The sequence below is a fragment of the Melopsittacus undulatus genome, chromosome Z, assembly GCF_012275295.1.
Source record: "Melopsittacus undulatus isolate bMelUnd1 chromosome Z, bMelUnd1.mat.Z, whole genome shotgun sequence".
Classification (NCBI taxonomy): Eukaryota; Metazoa; Chordata; class Aves; order Psittaciformes; family Psittaculidae; genus Melopsittacus; species Melopsittacus undulatus.
Window position 1 is genome coordinate 53,341,009 of NC_047557.1, and position 25,903 is coordinate 53,366,911.

General features: G+C 44.0%; 1 protein-coding gene across 2 annotated transcripts in view; it reads left to right on the plus strand.

Annotated features, from left to right (window-relative positions):
* The window catches only part of LOC101878429 (metalloprotease TIKI1), a 78,474-nt gene that overhangs the window by 29,081 nt on the left and 23,490 nt on the right, over positions 1 to 25,903 (plus strand). For both annotated transcript variants that reach the window (XM_031054349.2, XM_005155053.3), the window contains exon 3: positions 24,699 to 24,845. In XM_031054349.2, coding sequence (XP_030910209.1) covers positions 24,699 to 24,845 — 147 coding nt within the window. The remainder of the gene's footprint in view (positions 1 to 24,698; positions 24,846 to 25,903) is intronic.

Consider the following 25,903-nt stretch of genomic DNA (forward strand, 5'->3'; position numbering starts at 1 on the left):
CAGCTATGGATTTTAATATTACAAGTAAAAGTGTGTGGGAAAGGGTTTCTTCTTCTATTTGAATTTTCAAGTCTATGGAAAGATCTCCCTTTTCAATTGCAGTGTGTGGTTATAATCTCAATTTTCTGAGAACTGGCGACATAGAAGGGCTTTTACACAGCTGGAAATCCTTTTGGTAGCTCTGAAATTATTTATTTTTAAATTGTTATCCCAATATATTTGTGAAAGTTAAATTTTGTTTTAGGGTTACTGACTCCCAAAGGTTTGAATTGGGCTGAAAGCGGAACAGGACTTTTTATGTGCAGCCTCTCTCTATGCAGATACATAATCACTTAATCAATTAATACTTAATCACAGATTGACTTTGGAGAACCAGTTTTGAAAAACGTCATTGTGACTTTCAAAAAGCTGGCTAGGTATGCCATGTGCTGATTTCCTGGACTTGTTCTTCACTCGAATAGCTTTGATTTCTTTCTGCCCAGCACTTCCCAGAACACATTTTTGCTTGCCATCTTGGCAGTCATTAAAAGATCCAGCTGTTGTGTATGGATTTCTTCTGGGCTTTCAAGTTGTTGGTTATGTAAGGCAGTAGGGAAAGAAAAGAATCTACCTGTGAATTGCTCTGAAATACAGTGCTGAGGAAAGCAATGTGAAGTTTTATCTTCTATACTGGAAGAAGACTTCTGGATATATTTGGAAGTTCCAACAATTTTCTGGAGAATTTGAAGTCTGAGTAAATGCTAAGTCGCAGGATCCTTTTTGTCTGCTTCTCTCCCATAAATATTTGAACTTTATGATTCAGGCAAAGGTAAGGGCAGCTGGTGCCATTCTAGTCAAGGGAAACATGTACATGTGGTAAGACTAGGCATGCTGAAACACCTTGGTAGTAATTCCCATCTTCTACAAAGATTTAAACTTGGCTTTTGCTTCTGCTCTGCAGACTGTCCTGCCACCTGTCTCCTGAAGGAGCCCTTCCCCCTGCAGCCTGCTGATTGCTGCTGACAGTGTCAGGCTTCTGGCCACTGAGTTTCTTGCATGTTGGAGCTGGCTTTGTGATAGCATGGCAAAATGTGGGCGAACTGCTGGTTACTGTTATTCCTTCTGCTGTTCAACCTGCTTCCCTGTTTCCATGCCATGAGGCAGCACTGGCATCTGGGCACTTGTTTGGTGCACACATTCTCATCCTGCTTTTTAACTGTCTCCAAGTGAAATCCTCAAACAACCTGTACCAGGGATGCAGTTGTGGCTTTGCATGTGTGGCTTTGTGTGTGTGTGTGTGTGTCCAACCTTGCTAGTGTGGGTGAGGTCTTACAGCTGCTGTTCTGCCTCAGCAGTGTTAGGGCTGGCTGTCAGTGCTGGATGCATTGCCTACTATGTCTGAGTCGCAGAGGGAAGCTGAATGTGCTACATTTAGCTCTGTTGGAGCTGTCCTGTGCTGGGGAGCAGTCCTATCTTCTCTGTAACAGTGGTCTGAAATGGTCTTCAGGCTTCCCTCAGCACCACAGGTTTGTGGCCAAATGGAGTGTGTGTGCACAGGAACAGGCTCAGGTGGAGCAGGAGCATGATGAGAGATCATATGTGTGAAGAGGATCTGAGAATGACAAGGGCAGGGTTTGGCAGAGAGATGGTTTATCAGGAAAGACTGGAGTACTGGGAAGTCATAACTTTTCTTGTGAGACTTGGTTGTTTGTTTTCTTTTCCTCTGCCATGGAGACCTGTGGATGGAACCCATGCATGACAGACACTGATGTCATCCCTTGACTGCAGTCAGGTTCTTAGTAACCTTTTCTGACTGCTAGGAATATGCTGTGAATCTGTCTATGCTATAGGAAGAAGATAAGAGGCTTGTGAGCTCTGGGATATACACGAATGGTTTCTGTTCAGTGAGTAAATTAACAGGTAATTTAACAAGGACACTTCATATGTTAAGTAGGTTTATAAAATAAACAGATTGAAGTGGCTCAGATGGACTTAGATTGGCAACATAAGGGTAATGACTCATTGATCATGAAACTGATCTGGCTTGCGTTCCCAGTGTGGTCATCACCTCTATACTTTGGGAGATATATAATGGAGCGGTTAGCAATTACACATCTTTTTTTAACTCCTCAGGTGGTCAACCTATGAAGGAGACATTCTTTTACACTCTCTGTTCCCTCACCAGACTATTTGCAGCATCATTTGAGAGTTCTGAAGGTTTTGAATGGCCTTTAGGTACCCTTGAGACCTGCCTGCTGATTGTGATGGGAATCACCATGTAGGCACACATACAGAGTGTGTTTTACCCATGACAATTTTTTCTGATCTTGAAAGTCAAGCAGAGTCAGGTTTGGGTCTTGTCTAGGGTTAGACAACAATATAGGAGGACCAACAGATTTTCCCTGAGGCTGGACAGTCATGAGTGGCAGGGTGTGTGAGATAGTATCGGCAAGCATCTAGGCCCCTCCAGTGCTTTGGAACTTCACCACTGAACAAGTGCAAAACCTGGAAAATCTAGTAAAATACTTAAATGTGGTGTGTTTTCATCCTGGTCATACCAGAGACGGACAAATCATGGCAATGTGCTGGGGCTTGGCCTATACTTACAGAGCCCCGTTCAACACTATCCAGCACATTCAAAGGGAAAAAAAATGTCTCTGGATCTGGTGGCAAAGCAACAGACAACGCAGCTACTCCAACCCCAGTGACAAGTACAGCAGCTACTCAAACCCCGACAGCAACAGACAGTGCAGCTGCTGGTGCTACTCAGCCCCCAACTGCAGTGGCTGCACCAACCCTCACAACAGATACTGCAGCCACTCCAACCACAGTGATAATCACTGCAGCTAAACCAAAGGACCAGTTTGTGCCACTATCAGTTGCCCCTGTACGCAAGGCTAAAAGCAAACAAGAGGCACAAAAGACAACCCATATGGTGAAGAAAGATGAAGAACCAATGTATTTACTACGTGGGACAGCATCTGAACAAGAGTTATGTGAATCAGAGGAAGAGGAAGAAGAAGAGGTGACTTCTCCACCCTGGACCTCAACCGAGCTACGGAATATGCAAAAATATTTTACCTGTCAACCAGGGGAGCCCATCATCACCTGGTTGCTCCGATGCTGGGACAGTGGGGCTGACAGTCACAAACTAGAAGGTAGAGAAGCCAAGCAGCTGAGATCACTTGCTAAGGAAGGGGGAACTGACAAAGCAATTTCAAAAGAGAAACAGTCCCTCAGCCTTTGGAGCAGCTCTTGGAAGCTGTGAAAGAAAGGTTTCTGCACAAGGACTATGTTATGAGTCATGCAGCCAACTGGACCATGATAGAGAAAGGCATCCAGTCTCTGAGGGAATCAGCCGTTACAGATATGATCTAATGCAGGCCAGATGCCGGGAATGCATCCGCAGATCCAGATGAAGTCAAATGTACACCACCCATGTGGCAGATATTTACATGGAGTGCACCGTCATCATATGCCCACTCACTAGCATCAATAACCTGGCATGATGCATCACCACCAACAGTGGATGAAATGATTTGTCAACTCCGAGAGTCTGAAGACAATTTCGCCCCTTCCATCATTTCAGCTGTGGAAGAACTGTCCCAGGAGTTCAAACAATCGAGAGACAATCTATCTGATCTATCCAGCTCCTCATGTGTACGATCCCATGTCCCAGCTATTAACAAAAGGTGTCCTACTGCTCAAGAGAGAAGATATAGGAGGTACACACTACTTGCCACCCTGTGGTTTTACCTGTGAGATCATGGAGAAGACATGACAAAGTGGGATGGAAAACACTACCTCAGCTCTAGAGGAACGGGTGCGTGAATTAAAGTTGAGAACAAAGGTCAAGGTTGATCATCCCATGAAAGCTGCAGCTTCAGTTTCTGGTGAGCAGGTTCCCAGATGGACTGGAAGAGCTGATTTTACTCCAGTTCTTGTGATAAAGAAGACTAATCCCTTTCTACAAGATGTAAGTAACCAATATTGTGATCACTATTAGAGGGGCCCTGCCTCCAGCCAGGTGGAGGTAAGGGACAATTGAATTTACTGGACTGTGTGGATCAGATGGTCTGGCACGTCAGTCCCACAGAAGTATAAAGCTCTAGTAGATACTGGTGGACAGTGTACCTCGATGCCATCAAGCTGTCAAGGGGTGGAACCCATCTATATTTCTGGAGTGACAGGAGAATCCCAAGAATTGACGGTACTGGAGGCTGAAATCAGCCTGACTGGGAGGAAGTGGCAAAAGCACCTCATTGTGCCTGGTCCAGAGGCTCCATGAATCCTTGGCGTAGACTACCTCAGGAGAGGGTACTTCAAAGACCCAAAAGGGTACCGATGGGCTTTTGGTATCGCTGCTTTGGAGACAGAAGAAATGAAGCAGCTGCCCACCTTGCCTGGTCTCTCAGAGGATCCTTCTGTTGTGGGGTTGCTGAAGGTCAAAGAACATCAAGTGCCAATTGTGACCACAACAGTGCACGGGTGGCAATATTGCACCAACCGAGACTCCCTGATTCCCATCTGTAAGCTGAGCCATAGACTGGAGAGCCAAGAAGTGATCAGTAGGACCTGCTCACCCTTTAATAGCCCCATATGGCCAGTGCGAAAGTCTAACGGAGAGTGGAAACTACTGGTGGCCTGAAAGAAGTCACACCATCCTTGAGTGCTGCCATACCAGACATGCTAGAACTTCAGTATGAACTGGAGTCAAAGGCAGCCAAGTGGTATGCCACAACTGATATTGCCAATGCAGTTTTCTTAATTCCTTTGGCAGCAGCATGCAGGCTGCAGTTTGCTTTTACTTGGAGGGGTGTCCAGTTCACTTGGAACTGACTGCCCCAGAGCGGGAAACAGCCCTACCATCTGCCATGGACTGATGCAGACTGCACTGGAACAAGGGCAAGCTCCAGAACATTGATGACATTATCGTGTGGGGCAATACAGCAGAAGAAGTTTTTGAGAAAGGGAGTAAAATAATTCAAATCCTGCTGAAAACCGGTTTTGCCATAAAATGGCCTAAGGTCAGGGGACCTGCACAGGAGGTTCAATTTTTGGGAATAAAATGGCAAGATGGATGTTGCCACATCCCCCCAGATGTGATCAACAAGATAACAGCAATGTCTCCACCAACTAATAAGAAAGAAACACAAACTTTCTTGGGTGCAGTGGGGTTCTCGAGAATGCACATCCCAAATTACAGTTTGATTGTAAGCCCTCTCTATCATGTGACCCAGAAGAAGAATGATTTTAAATGGGGCCCTGAGCAACAACAAGCCTTTGAACAAATTAAACAAGAGATAGTTCATGCAGGAGCCCTTGGACCAGTCTGAACTGGGCCAGATGTAAAAAATGTACTGTACACCACAGCTGGGGAGAATGGTCCTACCTGGATCCTCTGTCAGAAAGCTCCAGGGGAGACTCAAGGTCAACTCCTCGGCTTTTGGAGTCAGAGATACAGAGGATCTGAAGCCAGCTATACCCCAATGGAGAAAAAGATACTGGCAGCCTATGAAGGGGTTCAAGCTGGTTTAGAAGAGATTGGCACTAAGCACAACTCCTCCTGGCACTCTGGTTGCCTGTGCTGGGCTTTATGTTCAAAGGCAGGGTCTCCTCTACACATCATACAGCTGATGCTACATGGAGTAAGTGGGCCGCACGAATTACACAATGAGCTTGAACAGGAAATCACACTCATTCAGGAATTCTCGAAGTCGTCATGGACTGGCCAGAGGGCAAAGATTTTGGAATGTCACCAGAGGAGGAGGTGATGCATGCTGAAGAGGCCCCACCATATAATAAACTATCAGAAAGTAAAAAGCAATATGCCTTGTTTGCTGCTGAGTCCTGCCGTATTGTGGGAAAGCATCGGAGATGTAAGGCAGCTGTATGGAGTCATTGACAGCAAGTTGCAGAAACTGCTGAAGGAGAGGGTGAATCGAGTCAGTTTGCCAAGGTGAAAGCCATCCAGCTGGCCTTGGACATTGCTGAAGAAGAAAAGTGGCCAGTACTTTATCTCTGTACTGGCCATGGGTGGATGGTGGCAAATGCCCTATGGTGATGGTTGAAGCCATGGAAGCAAAGCAACTGGCAATGCAAAGGTTGTGTTGTATCTGGTCTGCTGCACTGTGGCAGGGTATCGCTGCCCACGTGCAGAACCTGATGGTGAAGGTACACCATGTAGGTGCTCATCTACCCAAGAGTTGGGCCACTGAGGAAAACCAGAACAACCAACAAGTGGATAAAGCTGCTAAGATTGAAGTGGCTCAGATGGACTTAGACTGGCAACATAAAGGTGAATTATTTTTGGCCCAGTGGGCCCATGATACTTCAGGCCGTCAGGGCAGAGATGCAACATATAGATGGGCCCGTGATCGAGGGTGGACTGAACAATGGACACTATTGCCCAGGTTATTCACGACTGTGAAACGTGCTGCAATTAAGCAAGCCAAGCTGTTAAAGCCTCTTTGGTATGGAGGATGATGGCTGAAGTACTAATATGGGGAGGCCTGGCAGATTGGCTATATCACACTCTCACCAAACTGCCAAGGCAAGCACCATGATGGAAACAACCACTGTATGGCTGGAAACATATCCTGTGTCTCCCACCACTTCCTGGAACACTATTCTGGACCTTGAGAAACACATCTTGTGGCGACATGGCACCCTGGAGAGAACTGAATTAGACAATGGGACTCCTTTCTGGAATAACCTTGTAGATACTTGGGACAAAGAACATGGGATTGAGTGGGTGTATCACATCCCCTACGATGCACCAGCCTCTGGGAAAATCGAATGGTACAATGGGTTATTAAAGACTACACTGAGAGCTGTGTATAGTGGGACTTTCAAATGTTGGGATACACATTTACCGAAAGCCACCTGGTTGCTCAACACCAGAGGATCTGCCAACAGGGCTGGCCCAGCCCAGTCATAACTTCTACATACTCCTGAAGGGGATAAAGGTCCTGTGGTGCACATAAAGAATGTGCTGGGGAAGGCTGTCTGGGTTATTCCTACTTCAGGTAAAGGCAAACCCACTCGTGGGACTGCCTTTGCTCAGGGACCCAGATATACTTGGTAGGTAATGCAGGAAGATGGGGAAGTCTGATCTGTACCACAAGGGGATTTGATTTTAGGGAACTCAATTGTATGCTGTTGCCTGCTATGTAGCACTTTTATAGCCCACCTAGATATCTTCAGGTCACCAGCGACTGGCCCTGTCTTCCATCTGACCATTATCACAACAAAGAATGAACGTTGACAAAGCCAGATGAGCTCACCATTCACCAGACAAATCCCGCAGTGTCATCAGCAGGCAACAAACCAACACTGCACACAGTCTCTCCTGCTGTGAAAGACTGTTAGAAGAGATGGAGCCTGACATCATGGACCAGATGAACTCAACAGCTTTATAAGGATTGGTCCCTGCACTAAGGAATAATATCTATCTTTGTGTGTGTGTGTATGTATATATATGTATGTATGAGTCAAAAGTTATGCTATATTGAAAACAGTGAGATCTGAGCATGACTTGAATGTATGGAATAAAGGGTGGATACTGTCATGGGATCAGCAGCAGCAGTCATATTTCTCCTTCTTAGTAGCTGGTGCAGTGCTGTGGTTTTGACTTTCAGCCTGGGAACAGCGCTGGTAACACCAATGGTTTTAGTTGCTGCTCAGTAAGAATATCCAAAATTAGATGCAAGTGTCTGGCAGACACCTCTAACAGGGCTGGGTAGGACAGGTTAATTACTTCAGTGTTTGCTGTTACCTCCTTGGAAACTGCCTTTTTCAAAAGCATCATGTTGTTGGCAAATTTTCCAGTGCCCTGCTACCCACAAATGCTGTGTTACAGCATGGCTACCATCCCAATAATTCCCCACATTTATTTGTCTTACTGATTTTGATTTTTTACTTCCCACATTATCTTTTGATCAATCTGAGATTATCCTTTAATTTTACCATAATTGCTATGAAATATTCTGTTTCCAAGGAAGTTCTGAAGCCCCTTTTCACCTTGGAATTTAAAGCTACAACAAATAAGTGTATTTGTCATAACAAGTCTCTATGTATGGAGATAGCCAGGAGTTCACAATCAGTTTTGTTATGTTAGCAGAAAATCACATTCAAGCTCGGGAGTGTTGCATCCCAACTAGAAGGAAGTGCAGCAGGAGGGTCAGGAGACCTCCTTGGATGGATAAGGAGCAGCTGAGAAAAATTCACAGGAAAAAAGAGGCTTATAAAAGGTGGAAGCAAGGACAGGTGGCATGGGAAGAATACAGGGATGTTGTCTGGGAGTTAGGGACCAGGTTAGGAAAGCTAAGGCCCAACTGGAGTACTTGGCTAGGGATGTTAAAGATAACAGGAAGGGATTTTATAGGTATGTAGCAGCTAAAAAACAGATTAGGGACAACGTAGGCCCCCTCTAGAAGCTTTCAGGAGAACTGGCTACACAGGATTTGGAGAAGGCTGAGGTTCTGAATGGCTTCTTTGCCTTGGTCTTCACTGGCAAAGGCTCTGACTGCACCACCCGAGTCTTGGAAGGCGGACGCAGGGGCTATGAAAATCTAGACCTTGGGCCCACTGTACATGAGGATCTGGTTCGAGACCATCTTAAGAACCTGAACATACACAAGTCCATGGGCCCTGATGAAATCCATCCGCAGGTCCTGAAGGAGCTGGCAAATGAAGTTGCAAAGCCACTGGCCATCATATTTGAAAAATCATGGCAGACAGGTGAAGTTCCTGATGACTGCAAAAAGGGAAATATAACCTTCATTTTCAAGAAGGGGAAAACGGATGTTCCGGGGAATTACAGACCAGTCAGTCTCACCTCTGTGCTTGGCAAAATCTGGGAGCAGATTCTCCTGGAGGGCACGCTAAGGCACATGAAAAACAACAAGGTGCTTGGTGACAGCCAGCATGGCTTTACTAGGGGAAAATCCTGCCTGACCAATTTGGTGGCCTCATATGACGGGGATACAATGATGATGGACAGGGGTGGAGAAGTTGACGTCATCTACCTGGACTTGTGTAAAGCATTCGACACTGTCCCACATGACATCCTTGTCTAAAATGGAGAGACATCAATTTGATAGGTGGCCCACTTGGTGGATAAAGAACTGGTTGGGTGGCCGCACGCAAAGATTTGTGGTCAATGGTTCAATGTCCAGCTGGAGACCAGTAACGAGTGGTGTCCCTCAGGGATCAGTGTTGGGACCGGTCTTGTTTAATATTTTTGTTGCTGACATGGACAATGGAATTGAGTGTGCCCTCAGCAAGTTTGCTGATGACACCAAGCTGTGTGGTTCGGTTGATGCACTGGAGGGAAGGAATGCCATCCAGAGGGACCTTGACACGCTTGTGAGGTGGGCTGATGCCAACCTCATGAAGTTTAAGCATGCCAAGTGCAAGGTCCTACACCTGGGTCGGAGCAATCCCAGGCACAGCTACAGGTTGGGCAGAGAAGTGATTCAGAGCAGCCCTGCAGAGAAGGACTTGGGGGTGTTGGTCAAGAGAAAATGAACATGAGCCAGCAGTGTGTGCTTACAGCCCAGAAAGCCAATTGTATTCTCAGCTGCATCAAAAGCAGTGTGACTAGCAGGTCAAAGGAGGTGATCTTGCCCCTCTAACTCTGCTCTCGTGAGACCTCACTTGGAGTATTGTGTGCAGTTCTGGTGTCCTCAACATAAAAAGGACATGGAACTGTTAGAACAACTCCAGAAGAGGGCCACGAGGATGATCAGGGAACTGGAGCACCTCCCGTACGAAGACAGGCTGAGAAGGTTGGGGTTGTTCAGCCTGGAGAAGAGAAGGCTACATGGAGACCTAATAGCAGCCTTCCAGTATTTGAAGGGGGCCTGCAGGGTTGCTGGTGAGGGACTATTCATTAGGGACTGTAGTGATAGGACAAGGGGTAATGGGTTGAAACTTAAACAGCAGAGGTTTAGACTGGATATAGGAAGAAATTCTTTACTGTAAGGGTGGTGAGGTGCTGGAATGGGTTGCCCAGGGAGGTTGTGAAGTGCTCCATCCCTGTCAGTGTTCAAGGTCAGGTTGGATGAAGCCTTGGGTGATATGGTTTAGTGTGAGGTGTCCCTGCCTATGGGGGGGGGGGTTGGAAGTAGATGATCTTAAGGTCCTTTCCAACCCTAACAATTCTATGATTTTATGATTCAGTTTACAGTGAGAGCCCCTGTGCTGGGAAGACCTCATCTGTTCAGTTGCTTAAACATGCTGCCTGTTCGTAAGTATAAAGAGTCCTTTGAATTCAGTGCCCTTTTCATTTGGAAGCTCCAGAGATACCATGATCCTGAGATTCAAATTTGTAGAAATGTTGAAAATGAATTGTAATTGCATATTCATGCCATTAATGTAGTAAATCCCATGAGCTTTTGCTGGGTAGGAAATATGTATTAAATAGCGTTAGAATGTACTGAGATTAAAATGAAATGTGAAAGGATTATGATGTTTTAGTGCACTCTGCTATACTAGTTTGTGCAGTGATCCTGAGCAGAGTGTTTGGATTGCAGTGTCTGACTTTTTGCGGTGTTGTGGAGCTCACAAGCTGTGTGTGACTATCGGTTCTCTGAGCCATGATATAGCTGTGGCTAGTAGCACAGGGTGGTTCTAGCTAAAGTTCATGTTTGTTGTGCATTGGAATGAGGGGTAGCAAATGTTTTAGGAGCTCTGTCCTAAACAATTGCAGCAGTCTGCTGAGATCTCTGCAGAGAAGGAGGAGGAAGACCTTTGCAGTTTGAATCTTTAGTGCCAGCAGCCAGCCCATGGTCCAGTTTCTGGTAGTTCTGGTGAGCTTTTTTCAGCAGGCTTGATGCATCCATCCAGTTACTCTTTATGAAGGGGAACCATGGTGTCATTTGGGTTGTTTGGTTTTTGTCCAGCCTAGAGTGTGTGCTTTCTGCAAAAGCTTCATTTGTGTTAGCTATAGTGCTTGCCAACACCTTTTTAAAACACATCATTTCCCATTATAGGTTTTTTAAAGAGAACAGGACTGAGGTTGAAGACCTCATGAAAAAAGCCAGAGGTATTTTCTTGTGTTAGGAATTTAAAAGACTGTAAAAAACAGAAGCAGACATGGAACTTCCCTTCTACTATGCCCTCCCACCCTACTCAAGTAGCTTATAGATATCTAGCTGCCACTCAAAACCATCAAAAAGCTTCAGAGGACTTACTGGGTTTAACCAAAAGAGTTACTGCTGCAGCTGATGCTTTGTGCTTTTGTTGCCTTCCAAATTAAGAACATTGTCAGTACAGATTTGTGCTCATTTGAATCCAGCTTTTTTTACTCATTAAACGAAGGATTTGCTTCTAGGATAGGTAAAGCTAGGGAGTCTGATGAGTGTTGATAAGAAAATGCAGTGAGCAAAAAGTGTTTTAAAATACATTTGCTGGTGGCCAGATTTCTGTAGAAATATTCATTACACCATTTTGCAGCAGGGGAGCAAAAGCTGTGGAGGCAGGAAAGGGAAATAGTAGAGAAGCTCTTCATGATGCCAGAAAGGCTGAAGCAAGCAAACATTTTAGTTAAAAGCCAGTGCTGTTACGGACTATCAGGAAAAGAATAGAACTGTTGTTGATTTAACCAGCAAGTTATTGATGAGAGGAGGGTGAGAAGATGCCTGGTAAAAGTAACCATTTTGAAAACAGCAGGACAGGTAGCCAAGGTTTCTGAAGAAACCAGCGCAAGGTTACCATGAACTTCTGGTCAGCCTTTTTGAACATTCATGGAGAAAAGTGAGATACAAGAAAACTGGACTATGTAGTTTGTATATGTATGCAAATGTAGTAAAAGTCATTAATAAGATAAAAGCATGTCCTTGGAAATTGTTAAGCGGAAAGTTTGCATTAAAATAATTTTGAAATGTAACAAAAGGTCAAACATGGCAGCACTTACATCAAACAGTGTTTTTCAGCTATTTTAAATTGAAATTGAATTAGCCCTTTCTGATGCTGGAGAATTGCAGGCCATCTTGTGCAGTGCTGTTGCAACAATTCCACCAGCAGAGGAAGATTATGCTAGGCTTAAAGTGTTAATTATTTTTATTTCATGATTGCTTGAGTCTGTTTTTTGATGATGGCTTTTAAAATGTGCAGTCATTTAATGGACTGTCATCTGTTGTCCTTGGATGACTGGTCTGTCTGACCAGAATTTAAATAATTACTGAGGTGCACCAAATATATCCTTTACATAGTGTACTGAGGGTTGGCCCAGTGTCTTTTGAGTATTAGGTGGTCATTCAAGATAAAAGATTGTACTGACAAAACTTTTGACTGCCTCTAGAACAGAATTACATTATTGCTGAGTAAACCAAAAACATAGGGCCGGATTAACTGAGCCATAAGTAAAATTGTCTGTGTATTCTTTCTCATATACAAAATGACAGTACTAATAATATTTTTAAGGACCTCTCTGAAGAAGGGTGATACAGTCTGATCAGACACTGGGTGTCTACCAGACAGACTCAAAAGGGAATAATGTTTTGGATTGACATTTATATGATTATATTTGTTGCAAAAACAGAACATGGGAGATGTCCCATGTCCCAGAGTTGCAATGGTTTGTTAGTTTCCATAGCCAAGGATAGGGAACAAGGGAGTTACTTGTGAGGGTGTACAGCCTTCAATTCTTGTTTTACTTGGTTTGAAATGCTCAGGAACATATATGCAATTGCACATACTGGCTGTGAGCCCAGTGTATGACTCAGATTTACACCTCTCAACCAGTGTTACTGCTATTTTTTTGTTTGTAAACTCGCACTTTCCTGTGATACATATTAGACGAGTCAGCTTTAGTGCTGTCCACTTCATCTGAAAGGCCTCCTGGAAGGGATTTTACAAGGGGGTTGCAAAGGATTTAGGAACTGAGTTTGGTACTAAGCTTTGATACTGAGCAGGGGACATACCAGAGGAGTGAGTTGTCTCCCTTTGATTTCACTCTAACCATTTAAGGATGGGTGTGCAAGCACTTCCTTCCTCAATGCTTCTGGTCACTTGGCATTTATACTGTCTTTTTAGCATAATCTGATATGTCACCACTGCAACTTGAATTTGAAACCTTGACATCAATTTCTATTGATTCTGGGAGGTATGGACAGCTTAGTTATAAAAAACAAATGTGACGACAGCTAGCATGCAAGTATGAGCACCTAGAATGTGACCATCAGGAATGAACCTCATCCTTCTCCCCACCTTTGGGCCAGTAAAAAACTAGAAGTGTTTGAGTGAGTTTTGCCTGATGTTGTTTTGTCTCCAGCCCAACAAGGGCACTTTCACTGATTCTGGGGCTTATTTGGCTAGTCATACAATCAAGTTGAATGCAAACAGGTCACACACAAACAAGCAGAAGGGGAAGACAAAGTCTGGAATAAGGGGCTTGGCATGGTAAAGGAAGGGAATTTATATAGAGCTCAGGTTGGTGCAGTAGGAAGAGAGGCTTCAGCCAATGTATCAAAACCAGTTCAATGTGCTCATATGGTATGAAGTCCTGTTTCTGAGTGCAATATGAGAGCAGAAACAATAAAATGAGATGCTAGTAGGAGTGTTACTCTTAATTGCTGCACCGCTCAGCTGGAAATCTGTACCTGGTTATGACTGTATTTTTTGGACAGTAATGTAACATGCACATGACAAAAGCCTTTAATGTTCTCTGTCCTTGGTATTCACCTCTGTAACCACAGGAGTTTATAGATCTCCAGTGGACTTAGAAATTACAGTGGGGTTGATATACAAAACTTCCAGGGACTTCTGAAACCTCTTGGGAAATGTAAGTTTCCTATTTCATAAATTCCAAATTGCTCAGCATGTTCAGGAGGCTTGACCCCATTTCAGGGTTTTTTTGATTTATAGAAGATTTTGAAATGCTGTTCTGAGGCAGAGTGATCTCATTCCTTCTTTTATCTCTCATGAACAGATGTTCTTCTGTGTAAGGTTCCCTAACAAAATGTTTGTTTGATGTGGATGTGAATTAACTTTCAACATCGTGTGTTTACAGCATAATAAGTATGACATGTTCTGAACAGGAAATCTGTGTTGTCCTGGTAGGTTTATTTGTTTGAATGGTGCAAAGCCTAGAAGACTAGCATTGTTGAGAGCAGCTCATGTCTTATATTGGCTGATGAGTGATTTTTTGGATGAGTGTTCTTACAGTAATGTCTAGGAAGATTCCTACACCAGCAGGGTTTTTGTGGGCTTTTCTTCCAAGCTGAAATATTGCTGTGTCTGGAAAAATTGGGGAAGAAGCAATATTGACATTTCTCTGTCTTCACTGAGTTCCCTGTCCAGCTCATATGTAAGGAGGCAAAAAAACCCCAGAGATGAGCTTGGGTCAAAAAAAGTAAATTAATGCAGCTGGGAAAAGAGTAAGTACTAGAAAGGAAGGGAAGGTTTGGCGCTACAGCTGCTTTGAAAGGTGAATGAGAACCAATTTAGAAACATAATACTGAGAGTGTATGGTGGAAAAACACACCAACATGGGGATGCATTGTGTATCGTGGCATACTGTTGTGTGTAGTTTTTGAGAAGGGCTGGGTTGAACTGCCTTTGAGCTGTGACATGAGCCAGTCTAGTGGGGTCCCTCACTGTTGATGACTGTAGTAAAAGTGTGTTGCTTTCCTATTTAGGAATGATACACTGCAGGGTAGCAAGTATCAGATGTCCTGTTGCAAGGAGGCAGCTTTGTCTCAGGAGTTGTTTCTAGTTGGAAAGGTTAAAGATGAAGACAGCAGGGCAGCATGTTTCTGGTGTGGAGGAATTTGTAGAAGTTTATTAATAAAAGAGATTGTTTCTTCTGTGCAGTGGATTTTGACGCAAGTTTCTCACTGCTGACTTTTTCTTGTATATTAATTTAGGGGTAGCATTTGAATCCTTTCATGTATTTAAAAAACACCCTATAGGAGCTTTATGGATGGGGGCACATAATGTATTTGAAGGGATAGGTACCTTCTTTTCGTACTATATTGTGTCACAATCCAGAGTGAGGTAATGTCTGAACTCTTTTGTCATTAATCCAGTGCTACAACATTGCACAGACACATGACTTAAGGACCTGCATCTCAGATTTTAAATGAAGAGACATGAGCATAAGGAGTTCTAGTAGATGTTGCCTGACATAAAGAAGATGTACATTAGTAATGATATGTAAATGTGTAATGAGGCAGGAGGGAGGCATCTTTCTACAGGTTATTTGGGGTGGATAGTAGTAATGAAGTGTAACCCAGGAGTTTGTATATGGGGTGTTCTCATTCACATTTGAAGTTTTCAGACCAAACTTTTTGGAGTGCAAAGTGCAAACCCCATGCCTGTGCTGTATAGACCTTCTGGAGGGTTTGTTGTCCAAAACAAAAAAAAATATATTAGGAGGAATTAAATCACTTGGAATTTCCTGGGGAAGACCCCTTTAGTCTAAAGTCAGCTCGTCAGAATTTACCCAGCTTGGGGAGGATAAACAGTTCAGCTGCTTAAATTTTGTTGACTTGGTACCTGCTTGTTGTTTTGTTTCTGTCACAGTCTTAGCAGATATTCAGCAAGCAACTGCTATTGTACAATACTGCGTGTCTGTTATTTCCAAAACTGGATTTGGAAAATGATAATTCACATCCCGTTATGCCTTTAAAATCTTTTGTGTAATTTTGAGTGCACCAGAGCTTTTTGTTCTGGTGCTGAAAGTTGCAGATGTTAAGCTAATATATTCTTGCATCTCTCCATGCATGGAGTTGCTGCTTGTGTTGCTACCAGCTGCATTACAGCTTTTCTGCTTAATTTCACAGAATCACAGAATCCCAAGGATTGGAAGGGACCTCAAAAGATCATCTAGTCCAACCCTCCTGCAAGAGCAGGGTAACCTAGAGTAGATCACACAGGAACTTGTCCAGGCAGGCCTTGAATATCTCCAACGTAGGAGACTCCACAACCCCCCTGGGCAACCTGTTCCAGTGCTCTGTTACTCTTACGGTAAAGAAGTTCTTCCTGATGTTAACGTGGAACCTCCTATGCTCCAGTTTACACCCATTGCCTCTTGTCCTATCACTGGATATCACTGAAAAAAAACTAGCTCCATCATCCTGACACTCACCCTTTGCATATTTGTAAACACTGATGAGGTCACCCCTCAGTCTCCTCTTCTCCAAGCTAAAGAGACCCAGCTCCCTCAGCCTCTCCTCATAAGGGAGGTGTTCCACTCCCTTCATCATCTTTGTGCCTCTGTGCTGGACTCTTCCAAGCAATTCCCTGTCCTTCTTGAACTGAAGGGCCCAGAACTGGATGCAATATTCCATTCTGCAAAACCATTGCTCTCCCTAGCCCAGGAATACTACCAAAGTGTTCCTTTCCAAGGCCAAAGTGTAACATGCCCACTAGATACATCTTGCCATGCTATCTTCTGAACACCACATTTTGTCATACTGCAGAGCCTTCCTGCTTATCTTAGGCCATTTTAATCTTAACAGTCAGACTTTTGTAATCCTAGTGACTTCGTGGAAATGATGAGCTCTTGGCAGATACCTCTGCTTTTCTCACAGGTCCTTGTACAAAGTTTTATCCAGGAAACTGACCCTAACAGTGAGTGTGTGTGACCATTTGCTGGAGCTGCTGTGGGGAATGTGACCTGCCCTGGCCTTTAAAAAAATTGTTTGACTATCTTAGGGCTCAAAAGCATTGAAGAATACTGGGTTAGCTTATTGTTGGGACTGCTGCTCACATTATTAACTGAGATGATTCAGAAATCTCTGTTCAGAAGGTGCAAACAGTATGAGTTTAGAGATACACTATGGCTTTCTTGACTTACAAAGTAAGCAATAGCTTACCAGGTCTGTGAGACTGCTTGCAAATCAGTTGAACTTAGTAACCCTAAGGAGTATTTGTTGGAGTGCAATAATCCCTTTCAGGTACAAAACTGAAAGAGAAAAACAAAGTAAACCAGAAAACCCAAATACTTGTTAACAATAAACAGCCTACCTTTCAGAATGTGCTAAACAGCCAGCATTTCCCTGATTGCATTGGCAGCAGGTGGGTTTTCATGGGTCCAACCTTTGCCCTGCCTCAAACCAGCTAGAGACCATCTCAGCTGTTCTCATTTGAGGATTTTCTTGGCAAGTCTACCACAGATGTAAACTCTTCCCTTTACCTGTGTATCTTGGAAAGGTCATCTCGCTCTGTTGTGCTCCATTTGAAGCATGAAGTTTCTCTTAAAGTTGCTCCAAGTTGTTTTTTACATAAACAGTGATTCAAAGTTGTTCTGTTTAGAACAGCAGACAGACTCCTGGGTTAATTGTTCTGTTGAATGGAAAAAATGTTTTATCAATGCTGACTGTTTTGTACTGTGAAGGGAGTCGAACTGGCCTGAAAGGGTTAGTAAGATGAAGGCAAAACGCTCCCTTCCAGGAGCGTATTCGCCTTCATCTTACTAACCCTTTCAGGCCAGTTTGACTCCCTTCATCGGCGTCCTTAATGAGCTGGTCTCTGTCAGTACTGAACATGCCTTCCCAGCTGGCAGAACTTCAAAAAAATCCAAAGTTTTGCATGGTAACCAAAAGGCATATGATAACTATCTGATCTCATTCATCACATTGCAAAGCTAGAGTGTTTATTTAAAGTCTTGATTTGCTGTGAATGAATTATGCAAGTAATGTACATCAATTTTCCAGAAAGGGAGAAGCACTCAAGCTAATGAAAAGTTGGTTTTCTGAATTATTCCATTCCAACAAAAAAGATGCACAAAACCAGGGGAGAGTTGTTGCAAACTTCAGTATCCTGCATTTCTAAAGCATACAATCTTTTAGCAACCTTACAAGCCACGGTTAGGTTTAGTCCTAAGTTATGCATGGCCTGTGGTATAGAGGACAGGTGAAAAAATAATCAGTGCAGGTGTTGAAATTTAAAAGTATATCCAGTCTAAGCCCAAGGAATCCTAGTTTCAAAGTTTTTGCTTTGCAACTGTTACTCTTTTAATACAGTTTTGAGATGGGTGTGTTGTGTCTTGTAAAATAGGTAATTATGCAAAAGAAAGAAACCCTTACTACTAGTATACCAGTTAGTCCTGTAAACTGGAAAGTGGGCATACCCTAAGAGAAGTCTGGATTCCTAGTAATTCTTTTGAATTTGGCTAATTGTTCCCATGTCTGACCTTGACCTGAGTTCAGGACCTATGCAGCAATGCAGGAGTTATAAGTATCTTGCGTTGAAAGTCCATTTGTTTGCTTTGAACTTTGGTTCAGGACTGTAGAAACCTGAGAAATATACAAAGGGCTGGTCCCTTGTTCTGTTTGATGTAGTAAAAATGTGTCTGCTTATAAGCTCCTTCACAAAGATGGAATAATAATAGAAAAAGAAAAAAAAGTTTGATCCTTCTCTGGTAAAATGCAAACATGCATCACCAGTTCATTTCCAGCACAAAGCACAGATTTTCTGCACAAGATTGAACTTCATGAAAGCTTCAGGCATTCCTGAGCATGAGGAGGAGCCCCAGTGAGCACCTATATGAAGATCTCTCAGGGACAAGGTGCAGCAGCAAGTTCATGGTCACACAGCCCTACAGAAAGACTGGAGTAAGTCTAAGCAGGGTCATGGAGATGTCTACCTGTGAAGTGCAAGCTGACCTGTGGAACAGGAACAATCTATTCCACTGTTATTCCACATTTAGCACATAGTGGGGTGTTTACTTCTGCTGTCACTGAAAACATAAAAGCCTGTAAATCAATATAAATTACTCAGATGAAAGGCTATGTATTAATGCAGTAGACGAGTTGCACTTCTAGCAGTGCTGTAAGCAGTGTTCCTCTTATTCAGCATTATCTACCATCCTCCTGTATGAAGAGAAGGATGATAAATTCATTCACTGCTTCAAAAGTACCTGATAAATTATTGAAAGTCCCTTGTTTTTATAGCTCCTAGTTAGAGAAGGGTCGGCGTTTGTGTTTCTGATATAAATCTCAGATAACAACCAAAAATTTCAGAGTGTCTTTTTGTTTGGTTCTGGAAAAGCACACTTCAAGAATCTGGCACCAGGTGAGTTTGTTTGACCACAGATCAAATTCTTCACAGCCACTACCTCTGTCAGCATCTTTATGTCTGCTTTGATGCAGAGTGTTGTCTAAGTGCCTTAGATGATCACGCTAGGGAAGAGATGCTCCCTTTGCTTGTATGCTGGCTTTTCAGAACAAAAGCCATAAATAAAACCAAGCCCATGGGAAAATTGTACCTGATAGGTAGCCTAGAATAGTTTCCTTTTCCTTTCATTTCAGTAACTTCTACTGTTTGTCTCTTGTCCTTTGGGTGAGTTCCTTGGATAACATGTCTCTTCTAGTCACCTGAATCCAATCTTTCTCACAAAAGTCTTCCAAGTTTGGGAAGTTGCTTCTTTTTTCTCCCTTCTTTATAAAAGCTTGTTGCAGGGGCCAGAGGGAACATCTCACCTGCTGCAAGAGCCCTGAAAGTGCCTTTGGCTGCTCTAGAGGCTGCAGATGGCGATTTAAATCTCCTATTGGTGTCCTCGGCTCCTGTCAAAATTGGATTTCTCCTGCCTGTGTGTGCAGGCTGGTGTTTGCAGGATTCCTTGTGTCTCAGGTTCAGGTTTCATCACCATTCATTCAGATGAGTTCAGGTTTCCAGGCTCTGAGAATTCCAGTCTCAACTTTCTACCTTGAAGGCAGCTGAGATGCAAGCACTGGACATCTAAGGAGCTGAGTCCTACTGAAGTGAGGAATCACACTTTCTTCTCAGCACTTAGCTGCTGAACCATTATCATGACAAAGGAGGATTATTGACTTTCATAGTCATGATGCTTTTGATTTGAGGTTCGCTTTGGTTTGGGGTAGTGGTGTTCACTGGCCCAGAGAAGCAATGTTCTCCTCCAGGTGAAGAGCAAGGAGAGAAACACACTTTTGAGAAGAAGGAGGAAGGGGAAGAATTGGCTCAAGAGGCTGAATGGAAGCCGTTAATGGATGCAGTTAGTCACTGGGAATGGCCCAAAAGCAGCCCATGATTCCTTAAGACAATTAAAAGCAAATTGTCTGGCTGAGCGATCCCAGAGCAAGGAAGATGCTCCCCAGACTATAATTCAAGGGGCTGAATGGCCCTCAAAAACTGAGAGCAAAGAGGGAAAAAAAAAAAAAAAAACAAACCCAGAAGATGAGGCAAATGATGGAACAGATGTGAGCGCTTTTGTTAGGAAGACTTGGAGGCTAGCGGGATGGCGATAGGCTAATTTGAGGCACATAATGCCAAGTTCCTTTCATATGCAGAATAGCACTTTGATCCAATGTGGATGAAAGTGCTGAAAAGTGGAGAGGGTGGCAGGGGGTCTTTTGTCTTTGACAAAAAAGGCATCTGCTGGGCTCTAACCCCCTTTTCCCCACCCCCTTAGCCTAGCAGGCCACTCCAACAATGCTAGCAAAGGGGACGAGTGTCCCCTGACAGCTGAAGAAATCTCCAGGAGGAGAATGAGGCTTGCAGCAATATGTATACCAAGAGAGCTTAATCGATTTTTTCCACAGTACAAAAAGGGAGAGGGCTGGGGGAAGGCAGAGAGATCACAGTGGAAATGAGAGGTGGGAGGAAAAAATCCCTTTCTAATAAACTTGTTACTTTTGTTCTCCCAATACATCTTTTCAGGAGATGCTTTGATGCTAGTATGAATACACTTAATGGAGCAGAGTAGAGTTAGAATTGTTGGGGGTGGCAGGGTGAAGTAAGGAAAAATAGTTTTGGAAGGAGGATGAATGTGATTACTATGGATCCCAACACAGGAAAGATTTTGGTATTAGTAAAACAGTGCAATGCAGGAGATACCTGGAAGACAGATGAATACTTTCTGTACTACCTGTTGGAGAAGCACAGCTCAGTGCAAATTCTTGAGTTTGATTTTTAAGCAAAATTGAAAATTTGTCATAAAACCTTTCCTTTTTTTCTGTTGTCTACTTTTTGGACTTATTAGAAATTAAAGGACTGCAGGATTGAATGAGGAGCTAGGAAGGTAAGCAGTGTTTGTGCCAAGCAAATACAGCAGTTGCAGATCAGCTGCTCATCTGGTCCCTGCTTCTCATGCTCTGTTGACTTTCTTCAGCTTTTCACATCTGGTAAACAAGACTGGGATCTGATCTGCAGAGTTTGGCTGTGGTTTTCCTTAAGTATCACTTTGCACCAAGTCTAACATTTTCTTTGAGAAATAATGACAGGTAAGAGTTATCAACTTCTGAAGACCCACCTCAGCAAATTAAATCCTTTAAGAACAGTAGGGTCAGGAATCTTCCTTCTCTTGACATTCTGACAGTGTTTATCCATTACTATTTACCGAAGATAACCTTCTCAGCCGGGCACAGCTTTAAGCAACACGTGGTACTGCGAAGACTTCCTCCCTCTTTACCCCCAGACCTCTTTCTGGTAGGGAGTTACAGTTTCCCCAAGAAGTTACAGAAATTGAGAGATATAGCTATCACATTCCCTTGAGAGGCTCTATGCACACACTGATGCCAAATACTAATCCTGTGTAGTTGTTCAGTAGGTGTGCCATGATCCCCCTCCAGCAGATGCCTCCATTCTGGGGAGACCAGCTGATGTGGGGAGTATTTTTGGCAACAGCATCTCCTGTTCTCCAGCTATGCAAAGCTACCATAACTCATTAAGGAGGGCTAATTCTCAAGGACATTGATGCTTTTTTTGAATTCTGCCATTCAAGCCCTTGGACTGTGATCTTGAATGGTACAGAGGGACTGAAGCTGCTGATTCTGTCACTAAAGGAGCTGAACCCACCTCTGTCCCTCATAGTGCCAGAGTGAAATTCCTTCCTCTGAGTGGCTTCAGGTGGTTCTTTTGTGACTTCCTTCTCAGGTGCTAGCTATGTACAGTGAAAGGATGCAGGTCTAGATCCAGATGGAGAAAAACATTGCTCATGGGGAAGTCTGACCTGGCAGGGAACAGCCCTCTGAAGTTTGCCATGCCAAAGAAAAACAGCCCATGCAGTTCCACACAAACTCCCTGCCCAAGCTGCCTCATCTGGATAGCTTTGTGGCATGCCAGCAGTAAGATTATAGATATGAAGGAAGGAGGGACAAATTGCCTCTATTTCTGTGAAATGTGCATGGTAGTTCTCTGTAACTCCAGGTAGTAATTGCAGTTTTAAGACACATTCTTGAGACAGACTTCTTGATTTGTTTGTAGTTTACTGTATGTTAACTTCCTAAGGCTAGTGGTTGGGCAGGAGGAAGGAAGATGCCTGTGTGGCTCTACCTGGCTGCTGTGAACAGGGGCAGGCCTGTTTGGAGAACAGACTGAATATGTTTCACCTGAAGCACAGGAGGGAACAGATGTGTGTGGAGCAGAGGGCAGCATGCAGAGCAAGTGACAGCAGGAGTACAGGCTGTAGGAGTACAGCAAAAAGAGGAAGATTTGCTTTGTCCAGCAGGCTGGTGTTTTCTCCACAGGAACTGGTTGCCCTCCACTGATTTGTGTTCAGATGAAAATCAGATGGGAAAGATTGCAAAACCTCTTTGTTGTGCTTACTGTACATTGAGGCAGCACTACCTGACCAGCTTAGGACACCATCACAGGCGTTATTCCTGCTCCATGGACAGCAGCTGACTGGTCAGTATTTCAGAGGCTGCTGAGTCTAGAAAGGGCCATATTGCTTTAATGGTAAGTTGTCCCAGGGGATGCTGTGATGTTAGTCATATAATTTACAAAATAAGCCATTTCCATGAAAGTGTTTTTGGCTGAACTAATTGTACCTAAAGGATTTTCGTGGCATAACCTAGCAGTCCTGGCTGCATGAATTCCATATTTTCAGCATGGATTTGGTTTGTCTCTCAGTGAATCTCAGCTGGTCATTAACATCCTTTAGTTTCTCTGTGTGGAAAGTGGAGCAAATGGCAAATAATGGCTTCAGGGTACAATAAACCCCAGCCTACATACAAACTTTTGTTCAGACATGAAGTGGTTTCATTTTTTTTGCTTAATTTACTTCAAAATTAAACAGAGTTCCTTTGTAAGACAGCTACTGGTTAGTTTGATGTAACTTACCTGAGTGTAATTAGGTACTATAATCAGGTACAGTTTTACCAATAAAGTAAATTCTTTCTTTTTTTAAAAAACATGAGATGGGAGTGAATGTTCTTGTTCATGGACACCCTTCCAGAACTAATGCTAAGTCATGTGATTTCATATTCAGTTAAATACACAGTGGTTTGGATCCAGACAGACACTCTAGCTGTAGTGAGTATAGCATGATTTCAAGTTTGGTAGGACCTGCATCTTTCTGCAGGAGATGGGTTGTTGTGCTTGGGAAAGGCAAATTGCCCCTGTTTATTCCCACATCTGCCCTGTCCTGTAATCATGTGTGAGTTACGTGGTGTTGGTGAATATCTGGAGTTCCAGAAAGCTTTGAAGATATTTGAGGCAAATATCCAGGAGCCCTCATCAGGCTGCAGAGAGTCCCAAAGCTTGGAAAATAACCCTCCCAAAGGGTAATTTCTGAAATATTTCAAGACCCTGGCAGAGTCTCTCAGCTTACTTCCTTTACAAATAAAGAAAATAAGCCAGGAAGCATTAGGCTTGTTATAATTGTCTGTGGAGTGCTAATCAGTGGTAACTTGTGTTTGAGAGGTTTGCAGTGTTCTACTTGCCACATGTTGATGGAGAGCTGCTGCTTTTGCGGATGAGTAGCCAGCTCCATACCCCCCCCAGGTGCCTGTTGGCATCCCATTCTCAGCCTCAGCAGTTTATGCCCTGAGTCCTTCCTTAGCTCCCTGCTTTTCTGGGGTTCAGTGGCTGCCTGCTGCAGTGGCTGGAGTAGCAAGGGGGAGGTACAAAGGTACCGTGTCACCTGTTTGGCTCCAGAGACCTCTTTCTAGTATTGCTGCAAGCTGCTGTCCTGTGCCTTTTATGTGGTGATAATCCTCACGGGATATGCATTGCCCCAGGAGGGAGGCAGCTGGATCAGCAGCCCCCTCTGCATGAGGCCCTGAGGCCATTGCCCTGTGAGAGCCATGCTATGCTGGAGGTGGGGAAGCAGCAACACCTGCAGGAGACCTCTGCTGATCTCCCTTTCTGGTCAAGAAAGATGGTGCCTGGTGTAGGAGCTGTGGCAGCTGCTGTGGTTCAGCTGGAGGCAAAAGGAGCAGGAGTGTTTGCATTCCCAGGCAAATGTCAAGGAGGAGGGAGTGCAGGAGGCAGGCAGCTGGTGGAGAGTGCTGGGCCGCTCACCTCAGACTTCACTGGCAGGAGGGTAGCAGCCACTGTCCTTCCTCAGCTTGCTCTGGTGAGCCATTCCTGCAGGAAACAAGCAGGGTATGTGGGAGGAGATACAGAGTAGGAAATAATAACAATTAGTGTTCCTTGTGAATGAGGAAAAAAGTACAAACAAGGAGAAGTCATGAGAAGCTGTGGAGATGAGAGCCCATCAGGCCCTAGGGTTCTGTGGTGGTCAGCAAACTGTTGTTTAGGGGAGCAAGATTGCCCCCATTTCAGGCTGCCCCTTTGAATCCTCTGTATTAATCTTAATGGGCAAAACCTCCTGGAGTTCTGTGTGGTGAGTCAGTTCCCTATGAGCAGGCCTGAGCTGTGAGTACCTGCATGGGTTGGTGGTGGAGAGTGAGCAGCTGTAGAGAGCCTTTGGTAGGTGGCTCTGTATCTGTGACCTATTCAAGGGGTGAGATGAGAACTCACCAGGAACTCTGTCTTTTCCTCTCTCTCTTCCCCTTCCTCAGGTGGTCTTTGCTTTGAATCAGACTCTCTTGCAGCAGGAGAGCCTCCGAGCAGGCAGTTTACAGATCCCCTATACGACAGAAGACCTTATCAAGCATTACAACTGTGGAGACCTCAGCTCTATCATCTTCAACCATGACGCTTCTCAAGTGAGTCTTGCCACCATAGGCCTTGTACTATGCACGTGCCCCCATCGTGCTAACTCCTGTCTCACGCTCATCTCTCCTGAGTTAGGCCCTTTGCAGGTGAGAGCCAGGGCCGTGCTGCTGGTTCCCTGTGCATCTGATTTCCTGTGCCTCCTGTCCCAAGAGTCTGCAACACCTCCCCCCCACCCCGCCCCACTGCACACAAGCAGCAGAGGCACTCCTGGCTTTCCCTTTTGGACAAGTGCCAAAAGTTTGCTTTAGTGTCAAAGCTCTATGAGTTAATCCTTTATTTTCTTAAGGTTCCTGTGGAATTATGCTAGCTTAGATGTGAGCACATTTAGTGCCAACAGAGAGCAGCAGCAGACTTTTTTTGTGCAAATAGTAACAGAGAAAGGTACTTGTGACTTGGACACTTGTATAAGGCTGGGCAAGTTGCAAGCTTTTAATGTCCCTTATCAGTTTGATTGTGTACTGTGGACAAGGCCCAGAGAAGAGAAATGGGGTGAAACAAAGCAAAAATAGATTTAGACTGAATGTTAAGGAAAAGAAAACCTGAGGCCTCTGAGACTTCGTTTACGGAGATGGTTTCCTAAGCAGCACAGTGGAATGCAATGCTCTGATCTTTAAACCACAAGAAAATGCCCAGCAGGGACCAATTTGGCCTGTTTTGGCTGTAAGATTAGCTAACCTCAGGCTGAGACATCAGGTCTCACTGTTCTGGTCACAAGGTGCTGCCAGACATTTCATCCACATCAACAGAAACAGGCTCTAGCCTCACAATGCTGAACAAGTAGATTTTGGTACCTGGGCTTTCCCTGCTGAATAAGCATTTTTATGGCCTTTTGATATATATGGTTTATTGCTACAGAGCTGGAAATACTGTCATACTAACCCTTACTTCTGTGGCACTGAGCTTTGTATGCATGTTGTTACTTTCCATCCTGTCCACCCTTGGACAGGACAACCTGGTAATTAACAGTGCTTAGCTCTTACACTATGTACTTCATTCATTGATTTCAAAGAGCTTCTCAAAGAAGACCAGCACCTTATGAACATACAGT